The sequence below is a fragment of the Xiphophorus hellerii genome, chromosome 19 (assembly GCF_003331165.1).
Source record: "Xiphophorus hellerii strain 12219 chromosome 19, Xiphophorus_hellerii-4.1, whole genome shotgun sequence".
Lineage (NCBI taxonomy): Eukaryota > Metazoa > Chordata > Actinopteri > Cyprinodontiformes > Poeciliidae > Xiphophorus > Xiphophorus hellerii.
In genome coordinates, this window is record NC_045690.1 from 8023809 (window position 1) to 8036802 (window position 12994).

General features: G+C 36.9%; 1 protein-coding gene across 1 annotated transcript in view; it reads right to left on the reverse strand.

Annotated features, from left to right (window-relative positions):
* Window positions 1–12994, reverse strand: part of eipr1 (EARP complex and GARP complex interacting protein 1) — a 52517-nt gene that overhangs the window by 17884 nt on the left and 21639 nt on the right. Inside the window, exon 6 of the mRNA XM_032546834.1 lies at window positions 5303–5439. Coding sequence (XP_032402725.1) covers window positions 5303–5439 — 137 coding nt within the window. The remainder of the gene's footprint in view (window positions 1–5302; window positions 5440–12994) is intronic.

Consider the following 12994-nt stretch of genomic DNA (forward strand, 5'->3'; position numbering starts at 1 on the left):
ATAATGCTCGTGATAGGAAAATAAGTTAAATTAGACAGCATCTCCAGTCAAATGTTCTCTATTTCATTTGGCTGAGACACAGAGAAAAAAAATTCTACAACAACTTAATGATAATATATCTATATTATCCAGTATTTAGTTTAATAAATATGTATGTCCATATGTGTTTAAAATCAGATTTTTAATATTTCATGCATGCACTTTCTTCCAATAACTGTACTGTTAGAAAAAGGTGGAAGCAGATGTTACTCCCTCTACTGGTTGAAGATGTCCCATAGGAAAAAAATATGTTTTCATAGTCCTTTAAAATCCCAAATATGAGTCTAGGGTCTAAGCCTTGCACTTTACCTATTCCTTCCCTTTGTGAAAATGGTTAAATCAGCTGGAGAAAGCAGCACAAACAGAGCGTGCAGGAACTCTTTAATTTGTTATAGGGAGTGGAGTGAAATCAATGATTCAACTATCTTATCTAGCCCTGTGATACGCATCTTGTAAATACATTCTCACTTTCTCGCAACCCCCCCTGACTCCCTCACGAAGCTCCCCTCTCAATCTCTTTGGCACTTTGCTGTTATCACGGCGATCAATAGCGAGGTGATTATTATTCTTCTAGCACAGCCCACACGTACACACACACTGACCTCCCTCATCAAGTAGCTAAGAAACGCAGAGCACACAAACAAAGCATACACTTGCAATGCAGACACACAACGAGGGGTTGTGAGGTGTGCTGCTGATAACCTGCAGTTACAAGGTTAATGTGTGGTACTACACATGCTCCATGTCAAGCAGGAACATTACGGTTCCACCACTCCCACTTCATTATGTGTAGAGGTGAAGAAAAAAAAGTACTTTCTTCTGCTTGTGAACAATGGATTTTAAGCAAAACGTCACAAGTAGACACAAAAGTGTCCTAAAACTGACGGAGAATGCAACCAAATCATCAATATATATGAATGCATTTAAATAAAATATTACACATAAATACATAAACTAAAAGCACAAAACTAAAGCAGTCTATTTTTTTTCTAGCTTCATATGTATTTTATATTTCCTCTGACCTAATTTTAAACAATGAAGTGATCTTTTTCTAGTAACAACTTCCACACGAAAGAAGATTGTTGTCAGTGTAACATGCTAGAGATTACAAAGGGTGCTTCTTTTTTTTTTTTTTGCTTAAACAGCATCCTAACTATCAAAAAGACATTCATAAGCTTGAGTGAAATCTGTGCACTTATAATGTTCTATAAAAAGCATTTATATAATATTAGAAAAATCTGTCCAGTCACAATCTTTTCCTATATAGTTTCAATCTCTACAAAAGTTTCCACATTGTATCATCTTAAAGCAAGACAGTTGCAAAGACATATATAAAAATCTCTGTTTTTAAAGAAAATGAATAAAATGTCTTCATTCCAAAAGCCTTTTGTTGCAGTCATGAAAAAGGATGTGTTTATTTAGTGTAATTTAAAGTAGTTATTTATGGTTAACTTTCCAAATTTCATCTCAACAAAAATGTTTAGAGGTTATAAAATAATACAGACATATTTACATCATGCATGCTTAATGTGATGCTAAGAAAAACAGTGAACTAGATGGCAGAGATGAGCAGAGCTAAAACTGAATGAACAAAATGCATAAATGTGGTCCAATCAGAGATCTTTAAGACTGTGTTTCAGTTTCTGTTGGTGCCAGCATGAAAACCGTCAAGACAGAAGAACCTTTTCAAGGCAATGTACTGTTATTAAATTACAACAGATATTTGTCTCATTTGTCTTCCAAACTCATTGAGTAATGGTTTTAAAATAATAATGATTTTAGGACAGAACAAAATAATTGTGAGCATTTTTTTTTTTTTTCAATTAACGGGTAGCCATTGTTGTTGCGCAACACCCCCCCCCTCCTTTCTGTCTCTACTGTCTCACTCTCTACTTCCTCTTCTGAGAGGGGAGATGTGCTACCAGCTCTCCTTCTAACGGGTTAATTGAGTTTCCTAAATCTGCCGGGATTTACCCTGTCCAGAACTGAAGTAAACTCTGTTTAAGCTGGTTTCGAGAAACGATTCACCTGGTTTTCTGACGGCCTACATCCAGGTGTCCCACCCTTCTTCCCCCTGTGAATTAGCCAGACTGAGCAGCCTACAGCCAACTAGTTTCACAGAGCACACCTGTTAACGGTCGCTCGTTCTCTATTTTACAACTTGCATTTCTTATTGAACCAGGTAGGTTTTAGTGACTCGGGTGAGTCCCAAGGATGACGTTTTAAATTTGGGCTACCAGCAACCTAAAAACATTTTAAACTTTTTCCTCTCCAGAATCAAACATCACAGCTATTTTACAACCATCAAAGAACCTTAAGGTGACTCATTAACTGAATGTCCACAACATCTTTTAGATTTTCTTTATGCTAAATATTTTATTAGTAAGGCAGTTTTGCAAGGGTCAGTACAGCTTAATTCAGTAGCAGAAATAATCAAATAAGTAAAATCAATCATCTAGTCTGTCTTTCCCTACTGCTGACACTGAAAACTAAAAAAAGGGAACCTTTGAGAGAGACGGACGGAGTTTGACGTTTCGAACCCCAGACCTGGCACGACGACGAAGAAGGTGCTGCAGCAGGAGGAAGACGCCGATCGATGAAGGCAGGGATCTCTGTAGGTCTGATGATGAAGAAGGTGCTGCAGCAGGAGGAGGAAGTTGATCAGCGAAGGCAGGGATCTCTGTAGGTCTGATGAGCTTCTTCTCCGCATGGATGGTGAGGTCACACAGGACTTGGTGCTGGCAGGAAAAAAGGCACCAGTTCTTCTTCTTTGTCTTTGCCTTTGTCTTTATCTTCATCTTTGTCTTTGGGGTCTGAACCCAGCTGATGAGAGAAGTGCGATGTGAAGCCACAGGTTGTGGGCCTGACCGGTTGGTCTCCATGAGCGGGACAGTCTTCGGCTCTGTGGCTCCGGCTCTTCTTCAGCTGCAGAGTTCTTTGTCCATCTCGATCTTGGCTCGAAGCTGCCCGGAGGATCCAACAAAAGGTTCCTCTTTTGCACCCACCTTATATAGGGTTTATCCACCCTTTTGGTGCGTTTTCATTGGCTGTCTGCTTAGACAGATGACCTCACATCCATCACTGTCCTTCAGACATTATGTCCTGATGTCTGTGCTAATGTCTCAGAGTTGCTCAACCTCCTATGTCCATTGCCTGCACAACCTTTTACCTAAATAAGGCGTTGATCATCTCTGCTCTCCTGTTAGTTCCCCTTTTTCCCTTAACCGTTCACCTTTCACCTACTCTCTACCTCCAACATATCAGTGATGTTTAATTGCAGTTACACCCTCTACACCATTTCAAGTTTAATGTCAAAATCACATTTATATCACATTTATTTTCTTTAGCTTCTCTGATTTAGCATTCATTTATAATTTTATAACCATAACTTATATCACATTTATTTTCTTCAGCTTCTCTGATTTAGCATTCATTTATGATTTTATAACCATAACTTATTAATTATACTTATTATAATCTTAATGTGAGTTATTACAGATGTTCTTCTGAAAAGAAACCAAGAATAATCCATGATTCTAATTATTTGATACCAAAGTTACAGTTACTTGTTTTTCTTGTAAGTGTTCCCACAAATGTACGTGTAAATATTATTACAAGTAAACCAATATTAATATAAGTATTTTACTTTGAATCTTATCAAATTACTCAAAATGTTTAGATTTAATTCTTTAAACTTTCATGCTTTAAAATAAGAAATAGTCTCAGCTATTTTTATAAATCTGCAGGCTGGAAACTTCCTCTTTTTCCAGGAAACCTGCTTTTCCTGTTTAATGACTCTCTCTGTCTGACTATGATTTCTTATGATTAGATAGAAAAAAGTAGAATTAAAGCAAAGTTTGCATGAGACAAAACAACACACACAACCAGATTTATTTTATTGACACTTAAGTCTACTGTTGGGCCTAGATGTCACTTGAGTGATTCATTTTAAAGATAACTTTATTTATTATTACTGTTAAACTAACTTTATTGACACTTAAGTCTACTGTTGGGCCTTGATGTCACTTGAGTGATTCATTTTAAAGATAACTTTATTTATTATTACTGTTAAACTAAAATCTCCAGCATGGGGAAGTGGGATGAGCTCGGATTTTCTTGACACCATAGATCATGTCATATTTTCACACCAGGGAAATTTAAAGTTCCTAACATTTAGAAAGGCTTTCTTCCCACAGTCAATAACACTGCTAAACATTGTAATACGCAGAAAGTAAAAAATTCTTTAAAACTGCTGTTTTGGTCAACAGCACTGATTTCATTTCTACCTTAATGTATTATTTTAGCTAAATAATAGATTTATCCAAGTCTGTTAATTGTTTACTATGTATCTTTGATAGTTTTGTACAGTTTTATTTGAATATTTTTATTGAATTTTCAGCAAAAAAATACCCTACCAATACATTCAATTGTATATATTTTTAACTCGTTGTAGATTGTAATTTTAATACTGATTGTATTTTTGGACATCTTTTGCAATTTTACAATAGACTTCAGGCCAACTTTCATTCTTCATTTAGAAAATATGAAGTGACAATCAAAATACCTTGATTAAACCTGAACTAGTATGTAGAAAAATTATTAAAGTACTTCTTAAGTTATTACTGATTGTTGACTTAAATTGGGACAAAAATGTCAAACAAAGCATATAGAAGTAAAATTAAGCACTTTTGTTTGCATAAGAAATTCTAATTATTTGAAAAGAAAGTTGTTCTAAAACACGCTCAGCATGACGAGTATAATTAAAAACACATTTCTGTGTGCAGCACTGAAACATCTTGTAAAGCCATGTAAATACCTTCTGAAACCATTAAGCTCTGACAATTTAACTTACACGACACTTAAATGACTCATTTCTGTCAGATTTAAAAGTATCCCACTCAAACATCCAACTGGCTTTAAGTCAGGTGATAGCAGACAGCTTCTGTGTAAGAAATCATGGCTCAACACTGAGTGGCAAGGAATTAAAAGTGTTATGCTGTGAGATTTTCAACATCAAGGTCTCTAAGTCAAACTTTGATGTTTTATTTGGTAAATCGAGCAAATTCCATAAACTTTATAGTGAAACAGTTGATATAAAGAAACTGTAAAAGCCATGTGGTTTTTGAAATAACATATTGCAACTTGTCTTTCTCTAAACAATAAACAATTGAAGTATTTGAAATAAATAAAATACATACATGTAAGGCATAAGGTTTTATAGGAATTTTACATTTTCAGACCTGCCTCTGGTAATGGAGCTCACCTCATAGTGCGAAGATCCCAGCCTCGGATGGTCGTGTCATTTGCAGTGGCGAGTTGGCTGCAGTTGTGGTGGGGGCTCCATTTTCCAGAGGTGAACTTCAGCTGACCTTTACCTTCGAGGGTGGCAGTGCTGGAAACCTGCAGCACGCCGGAAGACCTTTATTAACTTGTCAGAGCATCCATGGAAGTTTCACTTAAATACATGTGACAAGTTCAGCAAGAACAGTGCATTCAGTCAGAATAATAATCACATTAAGAAGCTTTTTCTCTCTGCCTTAATCAAGATTAAAATATATTCATAAAGGAACCATTTTAGGGTTTACTTTTGGACGCTGTATTTCATTGTTTAGCCAATGCTAGTAAAAGCAAAAGATCTGTTTATAGTATCGAGGTATGTGGTTTCAAAACTGCTTTAATTGTCATAACATTGTTAGTTTAAAACTTTTCAAATTGCACACCTTTGAAACAGAAGTTTTCTCCAGCTGTAAGGAGCCGAGATGCTTCAGAACCCTATCGGTCACCTGCTGACCACTACCTCACACTTTTCTTGCAAGAAATTGAGCGTCGGCTGTTTAGACAGTCACTGAAGGTAAACTACAGGAGTGATACCATTGCTATTATTGAGCCAAATACTTTTTGACGTACAAAAGCTTAGAGTAACTGATGAAGTGTAAGGAGTAACAAAATGAACATATTAATACAAAAAATCCCTTTATTTCTTAGTCTTGTGTGATATTATACTTTCCTAGAAAAATGAACATCAAAAACATCAACCTTTGTAAGGTAGCTGATTTTAGGACAGGTATCAGACCACACAGCTCGAGTAATTAACCAGCAAAAGTAACTTATTTCACTCCCACCATCGCTCTATCAAGATCAGAACAACAAAAAGTGACAATACTTTGCCCAATAAGGTATTTAACTTAACTGTTACTATATCGAGTTACAGATTTTAAAGCAATATACTCTTCTCGCCAACACTGACTTCAATTTTTATCTCACTGCTTGTAGCTGAAGCAGTTTTATAAAAATGTCACTAGCTGGATTGAACCAACTTGTAAAGAAGTATTTTGGCTTAAATTGGGACAAAAATGTCAAACAAAGCATATAGATGTAAAATTAAGCATTTTTGTTTGCATAAGAAATTCTAGTTATTTGCAACTTTTGGGTACATGACTTATTTTTTAAGAGTGATTTTCAACAAAAGTGTACATATAATCAAAATAATGTTGAATTTTTTTTAGCAGCAACTGAAATAACCATTGCATTTATGTTTTACATAAAATTAGTTAGATCATATTATGAATTTCTGTTGAAATCTTAGTATTAATAACATAATATTGTGGTATTTTTACTCACAAATTTCATATTGTGAAAATGTCATACCAGCAGAAGCTTATTTGACACCTTGGTCTTTTAAAAGTTTCCAGTAATAAGTGGATTTAATTAAGAACTATAGAAACCGTGCGCCCTCAATGGGTAGCAGATTTGCGATCGGTGTACTTTATTTTACTCACATAATTCACCAGGTCCACCAGCAAATAAGACCATATGTTTACTGGGAAAAAATGCTCACTAACACATAAAGTTAACTGATTTTTTATATAAAAAAGGACTTCTATTTGAAAAAATAGAAGTCTTCGTGATCACTATTTCTGTTACAGAATATGTATTTCTTTTTTTTTTTACTATTTTACATTGTAACTATTTTACAACTAATTTAAAGCAGAACCTCTTCAATTTTGTTTTTGCTATGGCTTATCTTTCACTCATAGTTTATCTGTAAAGCTCTTCAATTTCAATAAACTTGCAGGGGATTCTTCTTCACTTTTGTAGTTGTTCTATGTATATATTTACACCCTTGACTTTGAATAACACACTTTTTGAAGCATTGACCTTTTTTAGAAGACCTTCCCTTTGAAAGCTTCCACTTTCCAGGCAGGAAACTCAACTCTGATTAACTGAATACTTGAAGACATCCAGCAAGTTTTTTTAGTGTTTTCTTAGTGAAATTCTTTCAGGTTTTTTCAAGTTAAGCCTGTGCAGTTTGCGAAAAGCTCTTACTCAGGCTAGGGTTGTTTTCTGTATTCTGTGACCTATAATCCAAATTCAAGACTCAAAAACACTTTGAAAGGTTTTTGCTACTTCATTGTGCTTGAGAGTAGAGCTGGTATTGGTTTTGAAAGAGACAAAAAGTTTAATGTTAGCAGTGAAGAGACTGATTTTATTCCTCCTGGCTTAGTAATGATTTAGTTACCTTTTATCAAACCTCCAATGGATTTCCATTTGTCTTTCAAATAAATGATGTGTAGTAGGTGGAGATTAGAGCTGCAGGAAATTTTCATTAATCAATAGTTTCCTCTAAATTTGTACGAGTTAAAGTGATTGAGGTAGTTTTTTGCTTTGCTGGAGGTGATTTACACACAAGATCATTTATTTTGGAAAAGATCTGCTCAGCTTTGAGAACGTTTAAAACTGATTAGTGTGAAGTATTGAATCAAAGCTCTGTAGGTTGGTTGATGATCACTGGAATGTATTATGTCATTTATTTTTCAAACATCACTTGGTGTAGAAATTAAGTAGTACAGTGAAGGCCGATTAAACTGGAGCATTTGAGGTTTCTCAAACAGGATAACATGCTTGTCCCTGGATATTTTTTCAGATAGACTTCAAATAAAAACAATGATGATGAATTTAATGAAAGCCAAAATGCTTCACGCCCTTTGATTTATAAAGTAAATTGCTTCATAGGGCTTTTCTTGAAAAATAGAATCCAATTAATGCAGCAGACCGGCTTTGGATAATATCTTTCCCTAAAACTTGTGATGCATCTAACAATTCCAAAAAGCAGAACCACACTACTCCATTTTTCTTTGCTCCCTGACTATCTGCAGGTTTTTGTCCTCATCCTTCTCCCTATCCCATTTCTCCAGCCCTCCCTCTTTCTCTCCCATCTCTGGCTGCTGGAGCAAAGATCATCGATCGGTCCGTCACCACACTGTTCCCTGGTACATTCTCATTATTTCAGCTAGGGAGGACAGAGGGGGGGGAGACGGTAAGCGGCCCATGGAGAAGGAGAGAGGAGAAAAGGAAGGGAATAAAGCAAGAGGGATTAAAGGAAGAAGAATTGTACAGGTGCAGAAAACAGGAAATGGTAGATATTTGTCAGTTGTTAAGTTGGACTGCAAGGTTTCAAGATAGAACACTAAAATTGCACACTTTTCCAGACTCAAATGTTCAGGTTTCACTGTCAAGCATAAATATCTATGTTTACCAGGTTTTTATAGTAGGATGCACCGATAAATCGGCCCCGATTTAATAAATTTAGGAGATCGGTGATTGGCCGATACTTACATGTGAACCCGATCTTATGCACTGATCTTATCTACCTCGGCAAAGGTCTAAAAATCAACGATTGTCCTCTTTCGCTCTGCTTTGAGAGAGGTTTGACTGGCACGCAAGGTCATGTCTTCATGTATGCAGTTATTAATAGTCACCCCACTGTTGCCAACGCAGCAACTTTCTTGCTACATTTAGTAATGTTTCAGATAAAAAAAAATCAGTGTCTGTCCATCCAGACATTTTGCACAGCTGAATGACTACCACAGGAGCTTAAAAAATTCTCAAATATGTAATGAAAGAATCAAAGAATCACTCCAGGTATGTTTGTGATGAGGTAATAACATTATAACATTATGTAAAGCTAAAAAAAGTTGATTGTAACCCCATCAACCCAAATTCAAAATTTTTTAGGACATTTTACTTATTTCACGGGTCTGTATTCAAAAAATTTCCTACAAATTTCAGATGTAGGGAAAACAACATGGAGATCCATAAAACCCACTCACCAGAGACAGAGATATGCTTTCTAACCTAAACATAATATGAAATTTAATCTTTAGTGAGTCATCATTTCAAAACTACTTACACAGCTTTGATTCAATACTCCTCTTCTTATTTAACTTTAATTAGATTTTTTGCAACTAAGCTGTTTTTGAAGATGTTTTAACCACTTAAAATAAGGGCAATAAATGCTGGACAGTTAATCTAGTAATTACGGAAGGGTCCATTGAAAAGGTAAACCAGATTAGGTTTATCATCTATAAATATGGTTTTAAGGTGTCAAAGGACACGTGCACACACATATATAAATGTCTTTTCATGCAACTTAAGGATAGACAGCCTGTATTCGACAGAGAAGTAGGAGCTCCCCTCCCCTCCTCAGAGAACATGAGCTTTCTTAAGCACCAGTAAGAAAACTTCTGCAGGAATCCTGCTCCACTAATGGTTCAACAGCAAAGCTGGAGCTTCGTGCATCCCAGCTTCCCAGCTTTATTAGTGCGCTAACCAAATTAGGGGCCCTAACAAGGCAGTACACACAACACTAGGGGACGCATTCATTTAGGAGGCAAGCAGCTCTAATACAGAGCTTTCTATCAAATCACCATGCAGTCATGCTTTCTTCACACCCCGATGGTTCAGTGTGTGCGCATTAGTTTGTGTGAGAGCAGATGTGCGGGACAAGGTGTGTAGGTGTCCTCAATTCCACCAGCGAATCCAACTGATGAGTGCTGCAAACACACATCATGGGCACAAAAACAATGCACACTGGCATGCTTAAACCCACAATGCTCTCCTATAAATGCATACACACTACCACATCTAACTCATAGAGCCACTAATCCAGGCCAGACCTGAGAGAGAGAGAGAGAGAAAGAGAGAGGGTGAAGAGGGACAAAGAGAGAAAGAGACAGAAAGAAAGAAAAGAGAGAGAGATCTATGCTGTGCTGGACATGACTAGAGATGAACACATCACCCTCTGACAGACTGAAGAGGAGAGCAGAGTGCGATGAAAAAAAGGAAGCAGGGAGGGAGGTAAGAAGATTAGCATTCTCATCAGCAGTGGAGGAATTCGTCTTGGCTGCCTAGCTCTCCCTCCTTTTTTACATTCCCCTTCTCCTCATCAGCTCCACACTCTTTCCTTATCCCGGCTCAGTCTTCCTCCATTCTTATATTTATTTTTGCAATCGACACGTTTTTCCTTCCTCCTTCTTCCTCCTTCCTTCTCATCATATTTCTTCCATTCACATGCATGCCCATGCATTCCCTGTTTACCTCAAAGCATGAATATCAATTGTTCTGTTCAGTGTCTGTTTCACAGACGTGGATCACCTCCGTGGTCCACTCGTTTACATGCTGGACTGACCTACACAGTTCTGTGCAAATTATTACTAACCTTCCCACATTGTCACACTTCAGCCACACTTGATGTATTTTAGTTGGATTTTATGTGCCAAAACAACTCAAGGTCACTAATTATTGTAGAATCGAAGGAAAAATAATACACAACCTTCACTGAAAAGTGCAGTGTGTATTTGTGCCCAGCTCCCTTGGGCCAACCCTATGTTTAAACACACTTTGTTGCAATTACAGCTCTTCAATAGCTCAATATTTGGAAGTGTGGCCAACATGGACTGAATGGCTTTGTTCACTTTCTCTGCTGCCATTATTAAACTAATATATTTATATACAGTACAGACCAAACGTTTGGACACACCATTCTAATTCAATGGGTTTTCTTTACTTTCATGACTATTTATAAGGCAAGAAATCCCACTTATTAACCTGACAGGGCACACCTATGAAGTGAAAACCATTTCAGGTGACTACCTCTTGAAGCTCATCAAGACAATGCAGAGTGTGTGCAAAGCAGTAATCACAGCAAAAGGTTGCTACTTTGAAGAAACTAGAATATAAGGGGTATTTTCAGTTGTTTTACACTTTTTTGTTTAGTGCATATTTCCACATGTGTTATTCATAGTTTTGATGCCTTCAGTGTGATTCTACAATGTCAATAGTCATGAAAATAAAGGAAACTCATTGAACTGAAAGGTGTGTCCAAACATTTGGTCTGTACTGTATATTTGTTTTGGGACACAAACTGAAGATGAGCAGGTGATGTAAAATATCAACCTTTTTTTCCCTTTCCTTTTTAATAATAAAATGACCTAGAACTCAGCATAAATAACCCTGGCAAATATTCAGACAGAGTTAGAGGTCTTGGCCTTCCATTTATCTGAACTACAATAAAAAAACAGTCCAACAGACTTTTAGACTCCAAGACTGACTTGTGTTTGTGTGTGAGCTTGCTGCCCTTTATGTGAATCTACATAAACCACTAATGAGTCATACACTTCATATTTCTCATCACATCTGGCTTCTAATGGATCCCCACAAACACAAACACACACGCACGCACACCCCCATATCCACAAAAGCCGGCTGACACATCCCAACTCGATTAGTTCTTCCCCAAATGCATTCACACATGACACGCGCCATTATTTTGTGGCTTTGAATACACATAATGGCCTTTCTAAGTGCAAAGCTGGCAAGTTGGAGACGGTGAATTTACAGTGAAGAGCCTCTTCACCTTGCATTACAAAGGACACAACCACAGGCAAATTGACCACAAGTATTTACACTCAATTTAGTTACATAGCTTTTTCTCTGTATTAAGAGTCATTAATGAGTATTTCTGCCAGCAAGGGATGACTCTGACAGGCAGCGTTGAGCAATATTTGGGGTTTGTCCCACTCTTATTTCAATCTCATAATACTTTCATAAAGAACTTTCTACAGCCCTCAATTTAGTATTTGGCCAACATAATTTTTTTCTGTTAATTTTTAGACAAAACACAGTCCATTGCTAATGCATTCCCATGGCTTATGATGGTAAAATAAATCAAAAGTTTCTAAATATTTCATTTGGATGTTATGTTCTTATTGATATAAAAGGGGTTTAAATTGTGAAAGGACCAGATGGTTTTGGATTATTTTTATAAATAGAAATCTGATAAGTGTGGTAGGCATTTGAAAGAACTCCTTCTAACTTTGATACCCCAAAATAAAAGTCAACTGAATGTCTTTAAATGTCACTCAATCAAGTATTATAGCCCACAAGTGGAAAATTCTTTTCTAAGTGCAAATGCAGCTTTTCCGTGAAGGGCTGAGAGGTTTGTAAGAGGATATACCACAATAAACTGCATGATGAAGACCAATGAACACATCAGACAGGTAAGGCATAAAGTTGTGGAAAAGTTTATATCTGAAGTTATAAAACAATATCTAAAGCTTTGCTCATGTCATGAAGCACCATTTGGTCCCTCTAACAATTGGAAGAGCTAATTACCACCAAGAGAAGCAGCCATAAGGGAGTAAAGGGACACTAAAGGAGGAACAGAGAACGGCAGGAGAGTCTATCGACCGGTCAGCTACTAACTATGTTAGCTGCATCTGTCTTGCCTACATGGAAAACCTGAGAATGGAGTTGTTCAAAAAAGGCGATAGGACCATTTGTTTGAAGTTTCTTTTTTTTTTACCCCTCCAGGGGGTCTTTTGTGGGCTCTAGTGTCCCTTATATGAAAGTAGGCTGACAGAAAACGGGGAAGGAGAGGGGGGAAGACATGCGGCAAACGTCGTCGGGTCCGGGACTCGAACCCGCGACGGCCGAGTCGAGGACTCAAGGGTCGCGCTAACCACTACGCCACCACGGCACGCCCCATTTGTTTGAAGTTTCATTAACTCATGAATGGAACACACAGCTAATGTGGAATAATAGCTGTTTTGTGCTCAGATGACATCAAAAATAAGCATTTTGACTTAAAACCTGTCAGAAGTTGCTAAACTGGGCA